This window comes from Pavona decussata, unplaced genomic scaffold (genome assembly GCF_977016875.1).
Source record: "Pavona decussata unplaced genomic scaffold, jaPavDecu1.1 SCAFFOLD_161, whole genome shotgun sequence".
Lineage (NCBI taxonomy): Eukaryota > Metazoa > Cnidaria > Anthozoa > Scleractinia > Agariciidae > Pavona > Pavona decussata.
This window is the reverse complement of record NW_028145572.1, coordinates 3665430-3691303: the sequence shown is the minus strand read 5'-3', so window position 1 is coordinate 3691303 and position 25874 is coordinate 3665430. Positions and strand designations below refer to the sequence as shown.

At 39.2% G+C, this 25874-nt stretch overlaps 1 protein-coding gene and 1 pseudogene across 3 annotated transcripts; both read left to right on the top strand.

The window, feature by feature from the left end:
* The first annotated feature begins 1087 nt into the window (after positions 1-1087).
* On the top strand, positions 1088-24532 carry LOC146464870 (uncharacterized; annotated as a pseudogene). The gene is made up of 2 exons (XR_014868416.1): positions 1088-1108; positions 23248-24532. The product of XR_014868416.1 is annotated as an uncharacterized LOC146464870 (transcript).
* LOC146464871 (neuropeptide FF receptor 1-like) lies at positions 4855-13204 on the top strand. Of its 2 annotated transcripts, none has more exons than XM_085129358.1 (3): positions 4855-5180; positions 9683-10107; positions 10234-13204. In XM_085129358.1, exon 3 carries the CDS (start codon positions 10252-10254, stop codon positions 11392-11394), a length of 1143 nt encoding a protein of 380 aa, XP_084985484.1. In that variant the 5' UTR covers positions 4855-5180; positions 9683-10107; positions 10234-10251; the 3' UTR covers positions 11395-13204. The 2 variants fall into 2 exon arrangements, with proteins under 2 accessions (XP_084985484.1, XP_084985485.1); XM_085129359.1 differs by lacking the exon at positions 4855-5180 and adding an exon at positions 6157-6260.
* Positions 24533-25874: the final 1342 nt, after the last annotated feature.

The window sequence follows — 25874 nt, the reverse complement described above, 5'->3', positions numbered from 1 at the left end:
GATTCCTTTTGCTTTCAAGGATTAGCATCAGAAAAGTTTGTTTGGATAAGAATCACTGATTAAATGATGCATTCAAATTAAATAATAGAGATAAAAAAACAAAAACCCCTTCACTTCCCTTGACGTTAATATTTATTGAGGTTAGTTTTGCATGCAGTTTATGGAAGAAACCACTCGGGTGAACTTTGACATTAACTGAATATTTAAAACAAGTTTCCCAGCTCCAGTGCTAGGAATGAAACCGATGAAGATTTGTTCTTGTGTACAATCGGCAAATTAACTCTCTTTTCTTCGAGGAATAAAGTTTGCGTGTCTTGCGTGGTTGGCCACTTAAGACGAAGCGGAATTTGATTAACTTTGTTATTTTTTTAAAACCCAATGTATTGCTTTTCTGAAAGGCAATCAGGAGGATGTTTCCTCAACTCTCTTGGCAGGTTATGGTTCAATTGTTTTTAGTTTATATAAAAGCATCGTAAGTGTTACGAGCGAGAGACCCAATTTCGTGCGGTAAGCCGGATCGAACTTTTCGATGAACCGGCAAGATGCCTATTGACTTTGGCTGCTCATACATAACGTTTTGAATGCAAAAATAGAAAAAAAAAAAAAAAGAATGTTTTCGCCAGAGAAAGATTGTCGCCAACGCAGAGAAGTTCATACTTTATTTTTATTTTATGCCGTGATTCCTGTTGGTTTTCTGTAGGGAGTTTCTGCCTGCATGGGGTATCTTGTGTGGTAAGAAAAGCTATTGCAAGTTATTTCAGTTAAGGGGCTAATTAAGATGAATGGAATTAAGATTCGTATTCAGTGATTATGGAGCCAGCTTGATCAGTTCTCCATGATCTTGCTGAGTTGGATGGTTTTGTGGGGCACTTAACTCTGCAGGAGGTAGGAATATTAACACGGCTCAAAACGGAGTACGCTTCACAACACAGAGAACCGCCAATAAGTGACTAAATTCGTTATTAGTTGGATTTAATTGAAGGCACGGTGGTTAATTTCATTTGTTTGTAGGTTGAGTCGCTTTCGGTTCCGTTGAAAATTTATGAAGCAAAACCTGACGTTTTAAAGAGTGAAATAAGAGTTTCAGTGCCACATCAAACAGTGAAAGGTAACTAGTATAAATCTTTTATCCACTTGCGGGGAAAACTGTAAAACTTAATTTTTTTTTGGTATGTCACTCTCAAGCTATTGTTCTCAAGCTTTCAAAGTTTTGTCTTCATTTCACATGTTAACTGACCTAATTCTCGACAGGTAATTGTCTAGTTGTCAGAAACGTTCTTCGAGAGCATTTGAAAATATCTTAAACGTGGTAAGAGTTTCTCGGCCTACACGAAACCACATGGTCAAACTAAAAGAATCTAAAGAAGAAGTATAATTTGTGTAAGTTTTGTAACAGTTTTGAAACGGTTATTTCACATTCGTATTGAGAAAGTTTTGTCTTTCTTTTTGGAGATCTTTGGTGGGTGTTTTCAGAGCCGTATTTGAAAAAAGCTTCAACATTCTAATGAGCGCGCAATATGGATAAAATCCCAGCATTTTGTTTCGATAAATATTGAACAAAAATTATCCGCCAGGACAACCATCTGAAGGGATTTTAAGATTTTATGGTCACACTTTCATCCACAGTTTCTGGGAAATTTAAAACTTGGAATTCTTCGTTCATTCCTGTTCTGGGACATAATAGCTATGAAATTCAACTGATGATGGAAAAGATTCGACATTCGCTATTTCATATTAACCTCGCCAATAGCATCTTTGTTTGGTCATTCAGTCTGCGTTCATCTCCATTAAGCTAGACCGTTAGGTGACAGTTAATAAGATGTTTGTCGGAGTATAGCCTCATTGTATAATTACTGTCGGAAAAATACATGTCTGTCACAATAAAGTGTTTTCCGCTCACTCGTCGGAAAATGCACTTGCTAATTAATAATTAATTACACGCTCGCAACAGTAAATAACAAGGTATTTCACTCGAGAGCTACTCTCGAGCAATTCGCATGCATCACGAACTTGAATAAACGAAAAACAATTGAAACAACTTAATAATTTTTCCCAAAATGGCCTGATGAACTACGGTTGAGTCAGACTTTATTGAACAATATGAGAAAAGGTAACAATGCAAAAAAAGATATTTCCATAAGCTTATGAGCAAATTTCCTGACGATGGCGCAGCCTTAATAACGGCTATTAACAGCCCTCTTCATGGTGTTCATTTAATATTAAGGACGCGTCCCTCAAGGACTTTTGGGTAATGGAAGCCTTAAAAAATACTGTGATTAATTTTTAAACCAAAATAATCATGTCATTCGGAACACTATTTTGTAGGCTTTTGCCGTCGGTTCCGGACGGGTTTTCATTACGGCATGGTTTCCTCATCATACCGTAAGCCGTCTGAAAAACAACCACATGAAAAGATGTGAGCTCACTGATCCTACGTGAACCCGTTTCGCGGTTTTGTGACAAGAGATGTGCTTCACGGCCTATGTGGTTAGAACAACCTCGTCTCCAGGCCGGGTCTTCGGTGCCCAAAGTTCCAAACGTTTATAGAACTGAGGCAAAATTGGAAGGATTTGTTTAAAATGGAGTCATAGCGACAAAAAAAAAGGTCAACATCTCACCCTCAAATTTCAACTGAAAATGCTGATTTTTGGCAATAAGCATTTTTCGTCATGGTATTCTCCGAACACAGTCTAAACAAATCCCATAGTTTAAAAATTCCAAATGTTTCCAACATCACACGTTAGGACTCTAGATCGTAACGGATCGACAAGCGACATTTGACATGTTATCCGCTCTCTTCATGCCGCTCTCTTCCTGCCTCGAGAAAGGACCCTGGTTGCAGCTGTTCACGTGACTGCACACGATAAACTTCTCCCCAGTCGGGGTACCCTCGCTCTATTATTTTGTTCGCAAAGTCGAACAGAGATTTTCAATCGGGCACGAAAAAAAAAAAAAAAAACATCTACTCCGAGGCAGCTTTAATTTCCCTCAGTTTATCAGTTTATCAGTGTTGCGGAAATATTTTTATGTTTTTATCACTTGGCTTAGTGTTTTCATGCCAGGAGAAGTTCCAATGCTTTAGGTAAAGTATGCCTGTAAGAAGGAGTTTAAACATGTATAATGTACTCCTGAGTGTACTGAACATCTCTCACAACTCTGATGACACTAAATTGTTAATCTGGTGTACAAATTCTTTTTACAGTTTTACAACTTTTTATAGTGTTGAACGCACTCCAGCTCGAAGCGAAAGAGCGTTTGTAATCACCGCCGAGCTGAACTCACATCTTTTTTCCGTGTAAAGTAGTAGCACCACGTAAATTTGCGTGTACCCGCGGGGATTTATGAAGAGTGGCGCAATTTTTTTCTGAAAAGTAGAAATTTTGTTATAATAGATGGGTTTGCGTGGTGCGTGGAGCCCACGCTTACGGCCTTCCTCGATTATGGCTCCTAATTTTCCAGCTTTTTTCACAGGCTCTTGAAACAAGTAAGTTGTGATTTCCTTGCCTCCATGAGAGTGCAGTTTTTGTAATTGTCCGCAGCTTTGTTCTCAACTTTTTATTCGCTTTAATGCACAATGGTGCAGGATATGAGCTCATTCATATATAACGGTCTCCTTTGGTAATGCGGACAGCACACCGGTACTGCGGTAATGATTCGTCTTATTGATTACAATGCAATAATGCATATGAGAAAACATATGTCAGATCACCTTGTTCCAAATTATCACCATCATTGGTGTTTATTATGACACTAAGGGACCCGTAAGGTCTCAGTTTATTTCCAGTTTCTATCGGTTCTTATCAAATTGCCTTTTTATCTTCATTCCACGTCAGATGAAATGTCTGGCCTGTAGTTCTTTTCAGTTGATCTTCTCCATTTAATTTTCGGCCTCCTTCGTTGTCACTCCCCATTCCAAATTGCTGTTCTGTCTTTTTAGTCTGTGGATCAAATCTTAAAGTGTGTGAATACTGTTTGGTATACAGTACAATGTGGTGTCTGTGGTGTAAGTTCTCAGAGTTGTGATGTTACATTGTAGTTAGTAAGCCTGTACATAACCACCTGCGCCTACGCAGTCTATATACTGAGTCGAACCTCTTCTATTTAGTGGTCAGTTCTCAAAGTCCCGAAAATTACGTCCCTTAACTTACTGACTTTACGGTCGCGGTCACCCGAGCCATTTCATTTGGCTTGACCTGTTTTAAACGGTCACTTTGTAAAATTGAAAGCACTCAAATACGCTTACAAATAGCGTGCCAGGCAATTGAATTTCTAACGACCTGCAGTACTGACTGTAGGATTGTGGCGTTTTCAAATGTTTGTCCGTTTTGTATAGCATGTTCTCCTTTGCCATACAATTAATTTTTATCGTTGCACCAAGTAAGTGATTTTGTGAACGCTTTTGTGCCTCAACTGCACACTAAGTTGAAACGTCGTTTTTATCGTGTTTGAAGTGGTCATCCTGTATTAAGCGGTCAGTAAGCCATTCCCTGAGTGACCGCTTAATCTGTGATTTGACTGGCTGTGGTTTGCTAAAATGGACGGCTTGGAACCGTGGGGCTCATACCCAGATATCCAATCAGCTGGCACCACACCTATCTCATTTCCTTCCCAGCGGAAAATGACTACACGCGTTTGCATGGATGTGTACCGAGCGCGGGAGTTTATCAGCAAAATAGATGCCCAATTATTCGGCGTGCACAAGTAAAACGGAATAGATAAGAAATGATAGAAAGGTCTTAAAAGACCAGTAAAGGTTACTCAGATTAGATGGCATCCGATTTGGCAGCAGGTTTATTTTTGCAACCTTTCTGACAAGAGGGTGCCATGTTTTTTTCAGCTGCCTTGTGTCGGAAGCTGGCAATCAAGATGCAAATCTGTAACTATTTATTTGCCATTTCCTGAGTGTTCTCAGTGTGTGCTATCCATTAATTTAAATTTAAATTCAAAACTTTTGCGAAAAAAGCTAGTATTTGCATAGTTAGACAGTGGGGTGCTTGGTGTTCTATTTATAGCTGCTAACAGGCGACTCCAGGCCACGGCGCACTGAATCCAGTTCTACGTTTTCATGGCTTCGGCTATCAAGTGATGTTTGATTTGGTTTGCTGGGCGTATACCAACCTGATATTCACAAGAACGAGTTCCCGTTCCAACTGACCGCCGCGGCTTCTTACGAAAAACCAGTAAGTTTATAATTTCTTTTTGTGGTGATCCGGAATTCCGCGCACGTAAAAGCGTGCTGCGCTTCTTTTGGAAGCCCCTTTAAAAAGTGATCATCACAACGGATGTACATACATGAGTGTAGCACGGTTATTTTTGTAGTTTCGGGTTCCAAGGTTGATGTAATTAGATAGTGCTTTAAGTGTTGTTCTAAACAGATGATTTCGCTAGTTTTCCCATTGCATTTTAATAAGTCGATTACCAACGTCGGCCACGATACATCTAGCTGTTGAAAATGAAAAACCACTCTGTGTTGAGTTTTGTAGCGAGTAACAAATCATGCTGACTCACTTCGGCTACCGTCATACTACACAAAAAACGACAACTTACGCACATTAGGTAATCACGAGAGACGTACAAAGGAGGGGCGCATCACATTTTATGGCTTTTTTTTTTTAACTTCAGAGTGCGGGAATCACTTTTTGTTAGAAGGAACGATTTTGGACATTGATTTGCGTTTATCGCAAAAAGCGACTGTATTTATAATGCTTATCGGGAACTGATCAGGTAGTTTGAAAGCTTGCCGTCAAATCGAGTGTGTACGCGCGTGATTAAAAATACAATATCCTAAAAGATAATTGCTGATAAATCAGTCAAATCTGCGGATTGTCTAATTTCGAAGTAAAAGAAGTGAAAAAAGTTATCTCCAGTCTTTGATTCTTGGCCGGCAGTACGCCAAAAAATTGTATAATTTACACTACCTTGTGAGCCAAGTTAAGTGACCTGATAATGGAAAACTTTAGCCGAGACAAAAGATCTCATTTTTGTGTTAAGATTAGTTTTCAGTTGTTTTACCTCAAGGGCGATTTTTGATCGCGGATTGAAGGCCGGCCTTTGCAATTTGACATGTGATATGATAATTTCACAGCAGTTGACTTCTTTTTCCAATCAGATCGCAGGTTGCTTTGCAAATTTCATTTTCAGCAGCTTACAATTTCGACCGACTGCTCCAAAAACCCCATTCTTGTGGTTAATTACAAAACTCGCACGTCAGATGAGTTTTTTATTGTCTTCTTCCCAGTTTAATATAAGGACCATAAAAGGTGAGTACGTATTTCAATGATGTTATTAAACTACGAATTCCAAGTATGGAACCATAAATTTCACTTATCTCTGTTATTGAACGTTCTATTACGTTACTAGGTTCTGCGGGTCACAAATTTCAAGTCTTATTGGGCGCAATCATTGTTTTCAATTTCAGTTTTCTTCGCGATAAATTGCCTCAACTGACCACTGATGTGAATAATGAAACAAACTTTCTTTTCGACTGATTTTTCTATCCTAGCTGTTCTGTTTAGAAAGAAATTTTCGGCGAATGAGACGCACGAACCATAATCCTCTTGAAATAAAATATTTGTAACCGATTTTTATCATTTGTAATAATCAATTTAATTTTGCTTCCACGAGAAGCTATGATTCACAGGGAGCCACTTAAACCTTCACCTTCAAAGAGTACTTCTGGCAATTTTTCAAAGTTTTCTAAAAAAAAAAAAATACATAAAATAAAATAAAAAAATAAATAAGCTGCTCGAGGTGCTCCGTAGCTTTTACTTGAAGTCACACTTTTGAATTTAATCCACGGACAAAAATATTAGTACCACATTTACATAGTCATCGTTGGTTTCTTCATGACCTAGCTTTCTGTGTTTTGTCTTATGAGCGAAAAGGGTCGTGCTAAATTCACCGCAATTAAAGGCGTCTTTTCATAGTTCCTCCCTTTCTCAGAGCGCTTGGAATTGAAAACTAATTATATTGAGAGTCAGAAAACACGGTAGCTCTTTGAAGTTACAATAATAAATTTGCTAAACAAGTGGTGCGGTCTGCAGAACATTCGACAAATATTCATCGTGCCCAAGATTGCCACATGGCATTTGATGCATTCGGTAGGATGATATTTTTGCTCGTTATCGTTTCGTTAGGTGAACACGGTAAGTGCTCATTTTGCGCATAAGATTTGACTCTTTTATCGCCTACTTTATCATGGACAAACATTCGTTTCAGAATACAAAGCTAATCTTACTCCGAAATCATCTGAATCGAAGGAGGCGTTTGAAGTGCTCAAAATTTCTCACCTCGGATATACCGTTAATGGCGACGGGGCTTTTTAAAATTGGATCGTCATCACGACAAAATCGAAATAAAAAATGGAAACACAAATTTAGCAATTTTAATTAAAACATGCTAGTCTCTCGCAAATTAAATGAAAGAAGATTAATTGCAAAGACTTCGCTTGAACTTGCTTGAGACTTCCGTCTGTCAAAAATTAATTCCCGCCGTTCCCCGCCGGCTCAAGTCAGGCTTTCAACTGCCTTGATAAGGAATTACAGAAACGTTACTGATTGAGGAGATTCGTGTCAAAAGTGAAACGATCTTTCTTTGCAGATAAAATAGCATAAAAAGCTTGTATCATGTCATTACAGGGCATTATTTTACGGTTAACAATAGCATCAGAAAAACAGCCTAAGGCCCAATGCACTGAGTTACGACATACACGAATACTGTACATGTTACTTGACATGCGCTAGAACTAGAAAGGAGGATAGAATTATAGAAGGGATTCGAGTGCGCGCGCTCCCCTTCGTGCTCCCTCGACTCGCGCGCACGCGCCATCGGTTCCCAACAACACAGATTTCTCGAGATCCTGTTCTGGTACCATACAATACGGTACCATACAATAAAATCGTTATTTTATTGAAATTGCTCGGCAAGATTCGAGCGGCTAGGCGTGAATCTGCCGGGAAAAGACAAGCACGTGACAGGAAAAATACATGAGTTGTTGCATTATTATATTTTTTGGCGACATATTTGCCTCTAGTTTTAAACTTACTATTGAGTGTTAGAAGTCGTGTTTACATACGAAAAATCATGGGAAAAAAATTGGCACCAGGCTCATGGTCGGTAGGTTTAGTGTGAGGTGGCTTTTGGTGCTAGAGCGCAAGTCTAATAAAAATGATAATAGCGAAAATAATGTTAAAAAAATCCAATCCGTGATGTGTCTGATGGTATTTTTCGACGAAATGTAGGTAAACAGTCTTAGCCATTCAGGCGGCCACGCGCTGTCAAATTAAGTGCACGAAAACGTTTGCTTTAAAACCTGTGTTCTTTTTTCGTTTGATTAGGCAGTTTACATACAACTAGACTTTCGCTTTGTGGGTCTTTGTGGCCATTTTGTTGTACATATACTTACTCACTTTAAGCTTTGTGATTACTCTTTGGAATGCACGATACGCCCGAGGGACTTCTTTTATTGTTCCTTTGGATTACAACGTTTTTACCAGCTTCAAAACCTTTTGTCCAGATTTGGTGTTTTGTTTGTTCCGAGCACTGAGGCAAAATAGACACATATTAAACATTCAAAGAATGAGCACGTTTACTGGCGTGTCTTGCAATCTGCAGCGAGGAAAAAGGACGACAACTGACGCGTTTAGCATCCGAGAACAAGTCTGAATTATCGGCAAAACTGCGTTGGAAACTCTCTTTCGGAAACTGTGACGAGGCAGCTGGTATTAAACATTGGAGTAATCAGCTTTAAGTGAAAACTGATTGTTATCCATAATCACAAAAAGGAAATTTGCATAGAACTCTTGTACACGGTCTAGTTTAATATGTCAACAACGAGTCAGGAATAGGTGATATTTCTAAGCTCTGTCAGGTAGGTTTAACTTTATTACCAAAAAATATTTTCCGTGACTTCCATCATTAAGGGTAATGAATAGCTTTTCAAAGGGCGTCCTTGCGATTATCTGTTTTGTGTTCTGTGTCCTCCTTGGTGGTTTTGTTAGAAGACTGGTAAAACGTAAACAAGACGTGAAATATATGCCGTAGTGGAGGTAATGGATACCGAAAAAAAAGCTTTGTTCCTTTGGATGCTTTTAAAAGGTGTTCAGTCTTTCAAGATAGGGCGCCCTAAGTGATGAATGATTATTGGGAAAGCACCTGTATTCGATCAGCGCTTACATTTGCAAGCTGTAAAATTGTTATTGATTTTCGTCGCCAGTTGGCAGCCATATTAAAACACGTTGAAATAAGTGATTGAAATTCCGCACCTTTAATTTTGAGCGTGAATAAAAATCTTCTATAGTCATGGTCATAATATTTCATTTTCCTTTAGAAATACGTAATGATACAAATCTGACTGTCGTATCGGCGACGTTTCCATTTTCAATTTTGGGCTTTCATAATTCTATTTACCTCCGTTTTAAGTTGAATGTTGGAGAAGACTAAATTTGTCTGGAGGTTTTCCGCCAACGTGCGTGCGTTTAACTTGCCAGTGGTGGGTTGCTCAGAGATATCTGTAACATTACACTCATGAACCAGCTTGCGTTATTGTTTTGGTAACCTAGGTTAAGCCGCTTATCTTTGTTTGGTTGGTTAGAAAATGCAATAGGTTTTAAACGAGGTGCAAAGAAAGCTGGAACGTGTGCGCAAATTAACACCGACTAATTCCAGACGTTTTTGCCTGCAGCTTGTCTTGGCAGAATCAGGAAAAGCCATTAACCCGCCGGACATACATACAATATTGCATCCTTTGCGAATTGCCCGGGATCCGGCCTTTGACGTGTCATACGGAGTAAATTCCAATTGGACCTGCCTCTGCGAGTCTTGTGGGCTGTACAGGAGATCGTATTTAAAAGAAGGAGTACCTTAACATCCACTCAGTTGTGCATCTTGTCTTGGAAAGTCGTGCAGTGCTTAAAGAAGTGTACTTCACTTTAGTCAAGAACGAAACAAAGTGGATAACAGCTCTTTGTGTAAGTTTCTGCGATACACTTTTCATCGCTTATCTTCTTCAATGATCAAAAACTTTTATGCTCTGGACAAGGTAAAAACGGATTTTCAAAACAACATCATCGCGTTGTAGAATTAATCAAGTTCTCGCCTGATCAGAAGGTAAGAGGATTTTTCAGCTACCATCATTATTTTATAACAGTGGACATCAACAGCCCTGTATGACGCTAGAATTTTATTGGAAGAATAACGCTAAACGATAACTGTAATATATTATTATTTTATCAGCCGCTGGTGGTCACTAAAATGCCATTGCCTTCGCCAAACGATACCGCGGCACTTGATACTGTGGGACCGTCTATCCTTGACAGTCCGCAAGGCAAAGCCCAGCTTTGTGTGTATTTACTGACATTTCTTCTGGGCTCCGTCGGCAATATCTTGGTGTTGTTGGTAGTACGAGGAAAGAAACATCGAACTGTCAACGATCTGTTCATCGTGAACCTGGCCATTTCGGACCTTCTCATGATCGGCTTCCTCCCAGTGTACTTCGTTAAAATGTTCATCACATTCCACCACTCGACGGCGTTCTGTAAGACCATCTCGCCGTTGGCCACCATGACGTTTTTCGTGAGTGTGTTCACACTGACGTCAATGGCAATCCATCGGTGCTATGTCATCACAAATCCGTTCAAACCCGAGATGAGGAAATGGAAGATCGTTGTCTGGCTGATTGGCTTGTGGGTTGCGTCTTTCCTGGCCGTTCTTCCTCTTGTGATAGTAGCTGTTGGGGGCTTTGGAACTGAATGCGACGAAAACTGGCATTCGGACACAAGAAGGAAAGTTTACACTGCTTGCTTGTTTGTGCTGCAGTATTCTCTTCCTTTGACTATCATCACGGGAGCGTACATTCGGATCGCAGTGGACTTGCTCAAATCGAGCACGGAGAGATTCGGTCCAGGAAAAAGTCTTAACAACAACCACCGGCGTGAAGGCAACCTGCTTTTACGTCATGTACGCAAAGAAGACATCCAGGTTTTGAAAACAGTTGCCGTGATTGTTCTAGTATTTGCAATCTGCTTGTTGCCCGTCCAACTTGCTTGGATGTTGAACGACTTTGGTGGTGAAAGAGAGAAACACATTGCACAAGAGGTGTTTTTTAAGTTCGACGTTCTTCTTTCCATTCTTCATAGTTGTCTTAACCCACTGGTCTATGGAACGCTTACCAGAAGATTCAGGAGAGGCTACATTAAGTACCTTGTGTACCTGTGCCCTTGTGTCAAGAAACGACTTGCCAATGTCTTAAATGTCCAGAGCGTGGCTCCTCCGTCTCCCTATTATCAAGATATTCCCAAGCACCACCAGAATGGAACAACTCATGGTGACAGCCACGATGACAAGGCTTGCTTAAATAACCTACCAGAATACGAAACTAAAAGTACAGTAGTTTAAACTTGAACAATTTTTAGCTGAAGAAACTGCGCAAGAACTAACATGTAACGCGATTTATTATAACTGGCGTTACAGGGACTAAAAATACGTTCCAGGCATGTTAACCGTTATATTAGCTCACAAAAGTACTTAAAGTATTATTCACGGCCTGTCAGAAACTATAAGTACCTTCTGGCTAACTGTACAGGAGGGCTTTGTAACTTTGAATTTAAATCTGCACAGGCAGCAACATAATCCAAAATTGCGTGACATTCAGTGTCCCAGACCAGATGACTCTTTAATTGGCTTTAGGGGAACTTTAAACGGAGATGTTCAATTCTCAGATGCCTCCTCCGACCCAGGGCCAATTTTTAAATCCAGCAGGCTCCTTTATTAAAAAGCCTATATTTTTTAATCAACATTCCTTATTATAGGAATCATTCGAAAGAGCTGATTTACCAAATTGTTTTTAGTAGTATCTTAAGCATTTATATCGGCAGGGAAGATCGATTGGAGACGTTGTTGGCATGTCTCTTTAAAGCACCCTGTGGCGAACATTTTTATACAAGCATACAGCACGAATCATTTATTATATTTATTCAGCCCATAGTCTTTTACTTCGTTTTTATTTAGCATCGAAGCGTTAGACTGATTTGTCTAAGAGCAGTTAGTTAAAATGGTTTCAAAACATTACAAGATCAGATTTTTTCCATATTAGTTACTCAAAGTCAGTTACATTTCAGCCAATGACATTTTGGCAACATTGTAAAACGAACCAACAATAGGAGAGCTTTACATACATGAAATATTCCCAGAAAAAAAAAATAGAACCTCTGAGAGCCAGATGTCGTGGTCAGGACGATGACTCTGTTTGCTGAAACTCGGCGGACATAAACTTTTCATTTTTTTAGTCTTATACTTCGCTCGCTGCGACTAAGCGCTCGTCCTGACTATCTGGCGCTGGGTTCTTTCTGGCAAAGTTAATTTGCATTCTATAGAAAATTTCTTTACTTTATTCATTCTGTAAATGAGATCGCCGTATCTAACTAATTAAATTTTACATACTTAAGTTCTCGAAGCAGTGTCAAGCAGAAAGGTGTCGAGATTGATACAAATGACACCAAAAGCTGACTTTGTCTTCAAGTGAGTGTTAGGAATTCTCCTAGCTGTCACTGGAAGAGTCTTCTGGCGTTGGTATCAATCACCAATTAGGGAGAACTAATATTTTCACTCTAAGGCCTGAAAACAATCCGGCTTGTACTTTAAATATAATGTGTACAGTTTTGTTACATGTTGTCTTTCAGTAAACGAAGCACACGGTGTTGAGGTACAAAGGATATACATCGCGATTTCCTCGCCTGATGGCGGAAGGAGAGCATCTCTCGGGCGTGTACGGACCATTTTATTTCAGGGCAAATTTTCTCTGGGTGATTTTTTTATTACCAAAAGCTGTGTATGAATCTTTTTCACTAGACTGCAAGACATTTCTTTGTTTTGAGACGCTATGCTCGTTTTTTTTTCCTTAAAAGCTTCGCAAGAATGTTATTTGGTAGAACTTTTTTCCCTCCCCCTCTACACGCATAAATTAAATACTCCGTCTAGCGCCGTCCCTAAAGTATTCGGAAGCGTGTCAGGTTTACGATGGAATTCATTAAATTGGACGCAAAACAAATTAACACTTAATAAACATATGTATAATATCTACCTTTTACAATAAAACAACATGCAATAATGCCTACCTTTAACAATAAAATTTAATTAAACTTAAACCGGTTGTTAAATTATCTTATTTGGAGTCAAGACAAAAATGATTGCTTTTTTGTCTGTGAAAACGATGACAACTAAATGATCGTGAGTTATTTTGGGCCAAGAATGTTTTTCCTGTAAAATATACTTTGTCAACAGAAGCACATTCAAGATACATAAAAAGTGGAATCTGCACTTTAAACAGAAGCAACGGTAACGAGAACATTTATGCTAAATAATTAAAAGGTTGTTTCGAGGCTTTCTAGACCATTTCAGGTGGCCGTTTCAAAAGCATATTTGTGTAAGCTAACACGTTTTCAGGAAGAAAATCTTATATTCCTCGAATTTCCTAGCTACTGTTGGTTTCCCGAAAATGCTAGCTGGTCTTATGTCGCTTTTTAACGGCTTTTTAGTCCCTCGGCAAAAACAACAGGGATTATTGTTGTAATTCTACGGAAGTTTGAGGTTGTGCCAAAGAAAAATCTAGTTTTTCATCATAATTTAATCAGAGTTTCTGAGGCGATTTAGGCCCTGGGTGTCCTTGGCTAGGCCATAGATTTGATCTTGCCTACCACCAGCCTCGTTCCTAATTTAAAAGAGTGGAAATCCCTGGGAACGAGGTTGGCCTACCATGTGTACAATACTGAAAATTGTGGCCATCCGAATGGGGAGCGGAAGTTCGTTGTTAAAAAGAACAAAATTGAAAAGTAATTCAATTAAAAAATGGCGAAAGCATTATTGGGCTATCCGGCAAGATATTTTAAGAAAACGGCTACCAATATGTTTTTTTTCTTTCTCGTATTGTTTCAAATTGAAGTAGAATCGTAAAGCCTTAATTTACATAAAGACTTTTGATCAGAAATAAAATACAAACAGCGGTGATAAACATAATAAACTTGCGCATTTTATATATATAACTTGACTATTGTAAAAACTTTTGACGGTCACTTTTGAAAATGTATGTTACAAGCATACGAAACGTCCAAGTTATATAAAATGCGCAAGTTTATTATGTTTATCATCGCTTTTTGTATTTTATTTCTTAATTTACATGTTGCTAATTTTACACCCAAAACGTCGTTTTGTATCTGGCTGCAAACGCGAGGGCATCACTATTAACGCATCAAAATACGAGTTAAAAACTCTAATCAGCCTTTAATAAAGCGGCCCGAAACAAGAGTAAAATTAAACAACTACATCTAAAAGGGAAGTACAAATGGTGCGTGTGTGCACTCGAAAGTATTTATCTGCCCTCCAGATAATTCAGCGAGTCTAAACTTTCCGGCCGGGAACCGATCATGACACAATGCAATATTGCGGAAAACATTACTGTATGTAAAGCTGTATGGGGTATGGGGGCTTGTCAAGGCCTGCAGCCTGTTCGTGATATGAAATTTAAAAAAATGAATTATAACTTCTGGTCATCTATCAAGAAATATTGACCGGAAAGATAATAAATAACTCTTCAAGGTTTCGGGGATTTGTCGGGGCACAGAGCTACCTAAGACGTGAGCAGGGATGTCAACTTAAAGAGATCTGAAATCTGGGTTTAATTTCTTTTGTGGCAACCACCCCCTTCCCAACCCCTTCCCCCCGAATGGGGAGCGGATGTTCTGTAAAAAGAAAGAAGAAAATTGACAAGCCATTCACTTAAGAAAACACGTATTTATTTTTTACAAAGTCCCAACTTTTACGTCAAAAATATATGCATTGTGCAAAACAAGTGGTGAAAGCATTATCGGGCTATCCAGCAAGACATTTTAAGAAAAAGGCTACCAGAATGGTTTGTTCATCTTTCTTATATGGTTTTAAATTGAAATGGAATCTTAAAGCCTTATGTTTATGTTTGAGGGCATCACTTTTAACGCATCAAAATACCAGGATAAGACCCTCATCAGCCAGGAGCCCATTACTCAATAACCAGCCTTACTGAGGCCACAAAAAATCCCTTTTAGATGCAGTTGTTTAATTTTACTAAGTACTAATTGTGTGAATGCACTGGAAATTTTTCATCTGTTTTCCAGATGATTCAGCGAGTCTAAACTTTCCGGGAACCGACTACGACACAATACTGGAACATAACTGCATGTAAAGCTGCGTGGGGTATAAGGGCTTGTCAAGGCCTGCAGCCCCAGCTGTTCGTGATATGAAAATTAAAATATAACTTCTGGTCATCTTTCATGCATTATTTACCGGAAATATAATAAATAACTCTTCAAGGTTTGGGGATTTGTCGGGGTACAGAGCTACCTAAGACGTGAGCAGGGATGTCAACCTAAAAGAGATCTAAAATCTGGAATTTATTTCTTTTTTGTAGCAACCACTTCCCTACCCTCCCTCTAGCACACCCCCACCCCCCCCCCCCACCACCACCACCACCACTGTGAGTAAACTCACTGAAAGATGCAAAAATGCACCCAGAAAGGGCTTGTTTTCTTCTGGTACTCAGCGCTCGTTTGCCATTATTGTCTAAATGAATCGGTTTTTATTTTTCGCGGCTTTTCAAAGCGGGCAACCAAACTCTGTCTTCGTGAGACATTCACAATGTTAGCGCACTTAACGGAATACGAATTACAGTGAACCGTAACTATATAACATTGATTGTACAGTTCGGTGCTTCATTCATTGTTTCGGGAGTCTTTTAGGAAAAAAGAAAACAAAAGTTAAGGGGTGCTATGACGTCATTTTTAAAAGGAAATCAGGTGGTGCTCTTAAACGCTTTGTCGTCTTCAGAGTCGTGCCTCCAGTGAAACAAGTCAGCGGAAGTGCTTTTTTCTAAGCCCTTCAAACAAGTTGAAGACCGTAAAATTCATAAGCGGCACAAACATCATAATTTGCTTCATTTTGAAAACTAGTAAGAAAGATACATTACCACAAGAATTGAGAGGTGCTCGGTCAATTACAGCCGCTGAAAGTAACGACTAGTTTTGAACAGTTCTGACGCTTTAAGATCATGTCATCCAAAGACTAAACAAACAATGAATTCGTTACGTCAGTGGGTGACTCGAGTACTGGCTATTAACAAAAATAAAGACTAAATTTTGTGTCTCTTGTAGGCTACATGCAATGTTCGTTCAACTGAAAACGGCCTTCAGAGTAAATCAAGAGCTTTCACTCCAAATTGTTATACTGTATATCTGAATGACCCCGAATACGATGAACTTTGATGCATGAAAGATTAGAAGGGAATAGTAAAAACATCGCAAGCCACAAACACTGTGACTGATAGCAATGAACATATGGCTACCTTTATGAGCTTTAATCAATCAAATCATTTTTGCCGTGTTTTACGGTAGCTTTGATCGGCGCAAAATGGTGGATGACAATTAGGAGTATCTCCTGATTTCTTAAAAAAATTAAGGCCAATCTTGAAGTCAATTTACAGATGTTGTTTTGTGTATAAATGGCATTTTCCCGCTATTTCTGACGCTTTGCGGGTTCATGCCGGAACCATTGACTTCACAATGGTTTGAAAAAAATTACTGAAAAGCCGAAAAGCAGCGTGATGGGGCTTAGTAAAATTCAATTCCGATATCCCTACAACATGGTAGAGTTTACTCAAGGCATGTTACTTTACTTAACCTTAGTTAAAAAGTGAGCTCTGGGATAAAATTTGCATCTGAAGTAGTTTTTAAACAAGCACCGAAGTCTTGTTCAGAAGCCTGGGTTCAGAGGTTCATTCAATTAAGTGTTAAGTAACGTGTTAACAAATCGAGTTTTATCTCAACAGATTTAAAACGCATTATTTGGTCAACAATGTCATTCGAAAAATTGGCTGATACTACTGGTGGTGATTGATTTTCCGCTAAATTATTTGTTTTAAAGCTGGATGTCTCATGGCAAACGTCCCAAATGAATTTTATTAGTTAATAAGACCTCAACTCAGCAGGAAGCCGACTTACTGGGTGTGAATTCTAATACTACCTTAACGGACAATGCATTGGGTATGTTTCAAGGCATTTGAAATCAATAGCAGACTGTTATTCTGTAACGGAATACTTCTTTTCGCCAGCTAGATGTGAACTATTAAATAACTTTTAAAGTTGTGTAAGGAAAGTGTCTGTCTGTCCTCGCGGTGATCCTGACTAACAACTTAAAAAGCTGACGACATCACTTCTTGACGATTTCGCTGCCATGATTTGATTAAAAAACGTAATGAATTACAAAACATCATCACTCTCAAAAAAAGTCCTCACGCAACGGGTTCGGTTATTTTTAAAATTCACGAGAACAGTCTGGTTTTAGGTACAGGCTTTAGCAAGTCTAGTTATCTCGCGTGCAGTTATAATCGAGTTTCCGCTACGACTGAGGGGAAATTCATTCATGCGCACAATGGCATTTCTCACTCAATAGCGACTCGCTATATTCGGCAGGAATTTAACTTCCTTTGCTTTAAAAAAAACTCACGGTTAAACCCGATGCATACTAGTTTCAAATTGCTGTTCAAAGAGTTAACACATTCTGAAAAATAAAAACCACGCTTTACTGCGTTCCTGTTTTTTCAACATTACAGATACGATTTTTTTTTTTGCCTAAACGCGAGTTAGAGTGTGAGCAGTCGTAATTCAGTTCCTCAGATTACGCGCGCCAATTAGAAAAGTGAACGAGGAGGGATTGGGGAGAAGGAGGAAAAAGCGCTTCTTCCTACCCTCCGCGCCCACGTTTCTCGAGGTCTTGCCGCTCGATAGAAATCGCGCGCGTGACAGAACTTAGGAGAAGAAAGAGACTGCTCACAGTCTAAGACAAACTGTGTTTTATAAAGAATTATAACAAAAGGAACAACAACATAAAGACTGTCGTAAATTGTTTATAAGTTTCGATAGTTGCCACGTAATGGAAGGTGTTCAGTTCCCGTACTCCACCACGTTGCTTCCCTCCGGGGGGCGGGGTGGGGTAGTCCCTATAATGGACTATACAGGAAGGCTCCGCCCAAAAGGAGTACCTTTTACAGGATGGATACATATAAAAGGGTAGGGATTTGACGAGCCGAAGCATAGCAAAGGACAAAGAAGACTGTCATTTAGGTATAAAGGTCCTTCCAAAATATCTCGAACAGTCCAACCAAAAAGAGATGTAGTGTTTCTACTGTAGGTACGTGAAGGGGGTAACATTTTTCTATGGAAGGTATATGAAAGGCCTAGGGTTACCTTTTCTATCAAAAACGGAATGTAAAAGGGTAAAGGTTTGAACATCGAAGCAGAGCCTCCCTGTAGGAACTTTCTTGAATACCAACTCATAAGACCGTTGGAAGTTGCGGCGAGCAGAAGCCTTTTGAGTCAACTCGTAATTCAACAAGTTCTCTGGCCGCAACTTCACACGGTCTTATGCATGCGTCAGCACTTTCCTCACTTAAGACCATTTTGTCATCGCTTGATTACAATCACGTTTGCTTTCTTGAATACCCCCTCGGGATTGTTACCAGTGACGATACAGGTTTCTTACTGCGACTGCTGATAAAGAAAAAACAACTTTGGCTCAAACAGCCAGCCTTCGTTGTCAGTAAGCGCCGGGGTCGCAGGGATTGAGATAAAACTTTGATACTGTCAACAGACGGAGTTCTAGCAAGGGAACCTTAACTTTACCATCGACGCGACTGAAACGCAGTTTTTGCCAATTAAATGGGTTCGAGTGATTACGAATTAATTAGGAACGTTCACTTCACGTTAGAAGCAGACAGAGTCAGAATCGAAGAAATTGCCTGGCAAAATCTCTTACCAACAATAACACGTATTAACTGATCAACAGGCGGAGCGTAAACTCACTGGTTAAAGCATCCGACTGTTGTGCACCGGAGGATGGGGGTCCAGGGGTGAACTCCTCGGAATGTTTGGTGGGGTGTGTTGTTCGATTCTCCAAACCCCGATCCTATTTCAGACCAAAATATGTAACTTTTTTGCCTTTTTTTTTCAGACCTGACCTCTAAAATTCATACCCATTTTCAGACCAGTTTCTCGAATGAATATCCGTTTCCATAAAATCCATACCCGTTTTCATACTTTCAGACCAAAATGGTTAAAATCTATTTCCTATTTAAGAGCAAAATGACTTATAACCATACCCTTCAGCTCCACATACACCTATGGCTTATATCAGGAGTACAGTACCCTTGAGGCTTGTATGGAACCCTCTATGAGTTCCATTCCCACAGGAGACCCGGGGTGCTTACCATTTAAATGGAAAACACGAAAATTCCAGTTGGAAAATCAAATGGTACGCATCATTCCATTTGGAGTACTTCTGAAATTATGGGCTTCTGGTCAAAGTGATACATTTTTATTACTCCTTTCGGGATTTACAGCTGATGTTCATACATTTTGCATCTTATCCGTCTTCTGTTAAGACAAGCTAAATCATTTCGTATTTCCGTCCGGGTGGTTTGCGTAAGTGGTAAGCACCACCGGTGTTTTTTCTTTGTTCTAAGCTCTCTCTAAAAGGAGTTCAAGCTCACCCACGAAAGGTGTCTTCCATTTTTTCCCAAACATTTTAAGTCAATGAAAGTTCCACGAAAGTTCCAAAATCGAACGCCATTGACACTTTTTTTATTCTATATTAACTTAAAGATTTAATTTTTCTAAATGTTACATCCCATTGTATTTTTAAGTATGAATTTTAATTTGCAGTTACAGATACTTACAGATGATGTTATCTCCTAACGCCCGAAATTTTGCCCGCTTTTTTACTGGGATCTACAACGATATAGCGTGGAACGAAATCGTTGGGTTATAATCTACAATATACACAGTGTTTACATTTAAAACCTCTAAGGTAAGCCTATATCAACACAATTATATGCATGTTTATTAATATTTATTTTAGTATTCGTTTTTCTGTTTTCTTGTGATGCAGCCCACTGAACGACATAATGAAGATGCAAGAATTGACTCGACTAATTTATCAAAGAAAATGAATCCATTGGCTTAATTTAATGGAATTTAAGAAAAACGCAACTGAGTTTTAAAATATGAACAAATATAACTCTTTCCTAAGCAAGCTGGAATTGAATTTAGGCATGATGTGTTCATAATTTTGGTTAACTTGAACGCCGTTTCAGGGTTTGCCTCACGTTACGTTGTTCAAGCTTTCAGCTTTTCAACAAGCAAATATTAGTAAAATTAAATTTACAGTACCTTTAGGGCTAAAAGTTTAAGCAAAGATCATGTCTGCTAAAGTTTAATTTTATTTTAGGATCCTTATTACTTTTCTTATGCGCGAGTGAATCCATCAAGGTAGTTGTAAACCTGACGTCCAATTCCGGCCGAATGCTGTTTAGATATTGGGTTTGACTTTCATCTCAGTTCGTTTCAGGGAATGAGGTAAATGGCCTCTGAAAGAATCACCCAAGTCGCCCCCTACAGCATAAGTGGAGTGTGGCCTCCTGAGGTACAATCCATTCAGATTGGAATAATGACACGCTCTGTACAACCATGCTTCCTTGCAGTCTTGTGCGCGGCTACCAGAAGATAAGTCATACACTTCCGACTTTTTGCCCTTAATACTGCGCTTAATACCAGAAAGTGAAAAGCTAAGCGAAACGAGAGAGTTAGTGGTCGAAATAACAAATCGATCCATGCAAAGCAGTTCAAAGTGCTCCTTTAGTAAACGAAACGGACATTGCTAGGGAGACCGAACCATATTTGCATATTGTTAAGTCATTGTTGTGTACCTTGACTTGTGAATCGTAAAAGTAAATATGGAAGTTGTCAGGACTAAACAAATTTGCTTGTAGTGTTACTCGATCGTATGTGATTATAAAACAATATAAACTTTTTAGTCAAAAATCGCAAAAACTATTGTATCAACGTTACGCACAGTTACCAACGTCCTGAAGCTTTATATGCAATAAATGTTGTATGTTTGGAAGTTCACAAAAATTGAGCGCAAATTTTTAAATCGCTGATTCAGTAGTGGCAGTTGATGCGCTTTGAACACGAGACAGTGTCTAGTTTTTCATGTTTCTGAGACTAACACGTGCGACTGTAATTTGGAGCTTGAGATCAGTGATTTGGAGGACCGATCAGGTTTTATTTTTTGATAGCCGTAGCTATTCACAAGGTGTTAGAGAAGCTACAGGAGAAATTATTACAGGCGCTGACTTGAAATTAAGAAGGTAAACTCAATTATTTGATCGGAAATAGGTTTCGCGTCATTTTTTTTATTAAGTGGCGCGTTAATTTCCGCGACCTTAATTAGCATTATTTTCGACCCAAATTCACGATACTCACTCCAGAAAGGAAAAAGGTTAGGGTTAGGGTTAGGGACACTGCGAAGAACGCTCGAAGTGGTCAGATTCCTTCGTTTACTCAAGAAAATTAAGGCATGGGTCTCTAGTTACTTACTGGAAAAAGCAAGGGGGTGGTCTATCTTCTGAAGATTTAACCAGAACATCGTGAGGCTTCAGAAGCGTAATATGCTTCTAAATGTCGTCACATTGACATGCACGATGTATGTAAATTATGTCACGTGACCTGTTTCGGCCGGAACATTCATGAAAACTTTCCAGCAAAAATGGCACCACTTTTTATTTCATCCTGGAGGCTGCCCGTAGTTTTAAAACTTTACGAGTATTAGACACTTCAATTCTGTGCCCGGGCCTTTTAAAAATTCCTTTAATTTTGAAAATAAACGACTGTTATCACTAGTTCCCAGTCCCTTCAAAGTGCAATTATCCATTTATTTTTAAAACTGAGAAAATATTTAAAAAGGCCCGGGCACAGAAATGAAGTGCCTAATAACTGCAAAGTTATGAAACTTTAAGCGGCCTCCAGGAGGTAATAAAAAGTGGTGCCATTTTTGCTCAAAAGTTTTCTGGAATGTTGCGACCGTAACAGGTCACGTGACCTAATTTACATACCTCTTGTATGTCAATGTGTTGACATTTGCAACCATATTATGCCACGTAAGTCTCACGATGTTACGACTTAATTTTTAGATGATAGACCACCCCATTGTTTTTTCGAATAAATAACTAGAGACCCTTGCCTTAATTTTCTTGAGTAACCCCTACGATTAGGAACAATTCCACGACTGACTATTGTATGCATTTCGGATCTTTACGCTAGTTTGTTCCTCGGTTGTCTCAACAAATTCTGTTTCTTTCGTATTCGCGTTAATTTCCCTCATTTCATTTTAGCAACTCTTTCGCGTTAATTTCCTTTATAGGGAAGTAACTTTTCCTTCAATTCGCGTTAATTTAAGTCACGTTAATTTCCAATTAACACGAGTGTTAATCAATTTCGTATAATAAGGTATGGAGCGCCGATTGTTATGATATGATACATCATTCAGTAGCGGGCCGAACACCTCTGGGGGGGGAGTAGCGCTCGAGAGTGGTTTTAGGTTTTGTTCCATTGGAAACTTATGGTGATTTTGACAGCCCACCCTTGTTATCTTTCGAAAATATTACTTTCAAGAAATGTCGCTGTCGTAGGCGAGCAAAGGAATTTTAAAACGTTTTAGCCGGAATCCTGAAAACTGATGTAAACTCTGTCACATAATTTGCCTCCTAATGATGGAGGTGTGTCAGGGTTCCTCATGAAATTCGTGATGGTTCTTTAGAAAAAAAAACTTTACATTTTCTCTCTTATGACCCAAGCATCGTGATATATCAACTACGCATAGTTAAGCATGGCAGAGTACACCGCGTACAAAAGTAAATAATTAATTATTTAAAAACAACTTGGTCGACCAGTGATTTCGTCGAGCCGTTTGGCGTTTATTTTTCTTGAAGTTACTCCTCAAACTATGAAAATACCCCAGTTTTTAGACGCAAGATTTACTGAAATGAGAAAAATTATCCGGCGGGTTATAAAATTGACGATCAATTTTAGATCGCTGCTGCCGCGGAAAAAAGTCTGAATAGTTCATTTAAAAGCATTCAAAGAAACATCTTTTAAGTACGAAATTCTCGAGTTGCATATGCCTAGTAATGGACAGTCGGTCCAAAAGACGAAACTATCATGTTTGCTCAATTATAAACTGATCCAATTGCTGGGACATCGAACGACAGGATTGACCTTTGAAAACAAGTCGGTGAATGTACTGGGCTTATCTTCCTAATTTTACGATTTTTTATAACTCTGAACTGAAGCTAAGTAACTTCGTTTCTTTTAATTTATTCACCATATGTAGGGAGCGGAACTTGGCAACCATGTTAGACAAACGCCTCATACTTTTCTCGTCAATCACTGGCTGTCTTTCTACATGTTGGGGATATCATGGCGGCTTCAGGATTTGCTTCAAAGAAACTGAACGCAGCTCGCAGTGCCAGGGGCCATCGCATTCTTGTAGTGGATGGAGTTCCAGGCCAGCTTGGACCCAGGCATTTCGAGATGACACCGACAACCGAGGGGGGGCTGCCACTACCATTGGAGAATCGAGGCATACGGCAGAATCAACCCACGCTTTCAGTATCGTCTTTGCTTTCGAGAGACGGAAGGAAGCTCGCAGTGCCAGGGAATACGAAGTTCGTGTACCGGCTGGAGCACAACCCCATCTTGGACAAGACATTTCCGAGACGACACTGATAACAGGGCCGGCGGCTGTAAGTACGCTTGGAAGATCGAGTCACGACACCCTCCCAAGGAGAAAAAGATCCAGGTGTGCCGCGTGTGCTTCAAGGAAACAGAAGGAAGCTCTCAGTGCCAGGGAAATCGCGAAAGCTGCAGCGGATGGAGCGCACCAGGAATAAAGAATCCCTCCTGGACCTTACCATTCCGTGATGACACCGACAACCGTGGGGGAGGGTGTGGCTATCGCTGGTATCTGGATTGTACTACCTTTTGGCGAGCCTTCCATTGTTCAAGGGACAGGCCCTGCTAATGAGAGTACAAGGCCTCAAAACGCTGTTGGCTGAAAAGTAGTCAAAAATCTTCCTCAGTAATTACAGTGAGAATGTAATAGACTGAAGATTTCTCTTAGTTCATGAAAGTAAACAATCGGTGCTTGTTTATTGGTTTATTTTTTGATAGTGGTGTCACTCAGGTTATCAACTAGCTGAAATTAACAAAAGAATGTTATCAATTTGTAACAGGTTTGATTTTTCTCAGGTTATAATTGGGGTATATCAGTCAACAAGCAATAAAGGTTTTAAGGGTGAAAAACTTTCCTTATGTTGTTTGTCAATTCCAGATGTAAAAAAGGAAACATCTTTGGAAAGGTTAATTCGACAGGGATCGAAAAATTCTAGCAAAAACTAATGGTTTTCACACTAATACGCATACGCTTTGGATTCCTGGGATCTCTAAATTAGGCTGATGGGGACAAAACCGATAAGACATAAGGTCAATTTTTGCTCGGAAAAAAAATCGTTCAAGTTAGACAATATGCTCTTTGTTCAAGCCGTAGGCCTTAAAGTAAAAAATCAAAGGCTGCATTTTTAACAACTGCTAAAATAATGGTAATTCGAGGGGATCAGAAAAAACAATAGGGGACCAACCTACAAAACTGCGAAATGCCTCAGGTGAACAAGCAAATGCCGCCAAAATGTGCACAAATTATTTTCTTCTGTCAATAGGGGTGAATTTTATGCCATCTTTAAGCAAAATAGGCAATTCCCAGTTTTCTTTTAATTTTGAGATGGCCAACGGCCTTGCTTCTGACCGTTTCAATTAATACCTAATTATCAATTACAGTAATGCGAAAAATAATAAAACAAAAGGCCGCTATGCCGCCAAAGAAAGCTTTATTAAAGAATTCGGAGTATAATTGACAGATTTTTGAAATTCTGAATTGAGAGGAAACGCTGTCCTAGTAGCATAAACTTAGCGTCTCAATAGCGAAAGATCTGTTTTTGCCTACCTTGATCACTTCCGCTTTTATTTTGTCCCGAGTATCACCACAGGTTTAAGTATGTTCAATAGGTTTCATTACACCATACGTTTTTTCGCTATTCGCCAGAATTAGGACATTTTTATCCAACATCATGATAAACAATCAAGAGCTGCTCAATAGGCCATTTCCGAGTTGCTTTGAACCTCACTATGATAACGAAGTTTAGTGCAAAACTTTTCATATGAAAATTAGGTTTGATTGCATACGAATGACAAAAACTTTTCATAATGAGGTTCAAAGCAACTCGGAAATATATGGTCTATAGCGTTCACCAGAATAGATCTAATTCACAGAGTCAAAAGCTATAACAACTTTGCACAGAATGTCAAAAGCACTTGTCCAAGAAAATAATTCTTGTCAGCTTTCATTCTGGGATTTGATTCACAGACCACTTTGTTCACTAATGGGGACAACTGTTTAGTAATGGGATACCAACCTCGTTCCCAGGGTCTCTCCTCTTTCCGTTGCAACTTCCAACGCAAGGCACGTCAGGATGAACACACCATCTTCGTTCGATACGTGTCACACAACGAAAAGACTAGTTTTTTTTCTATTCGAAATGTTGGAAGATACTTTACGGGATGTAATCGTCATCATCATCATTTATTTATTTGCCTTACTAATAAAAAAGAAATGAGAAATGATAGAATTTACAATAATGGCGAGGAGACCTCAAGAAACCACAAAGCTTATAAGAGAGGCCACCTCGGCTGTCATTAATAAATAGAAAATATGGTGCTGCGTAAGTGCGGCTTGGTCAATTCATGATTTTATAGATAAAAACTGCAACATCTTTTTCTTAAAGGTGAAAAAAAACTAGATGAAGAAGTAATAAATATTGCGAGAGAGTTCCAGATTTTGGGACCTTGGTAAAGGACTGTAAATTGCTTAAGATTTGTTCGACAAGAATGCGATCGATAGTAATT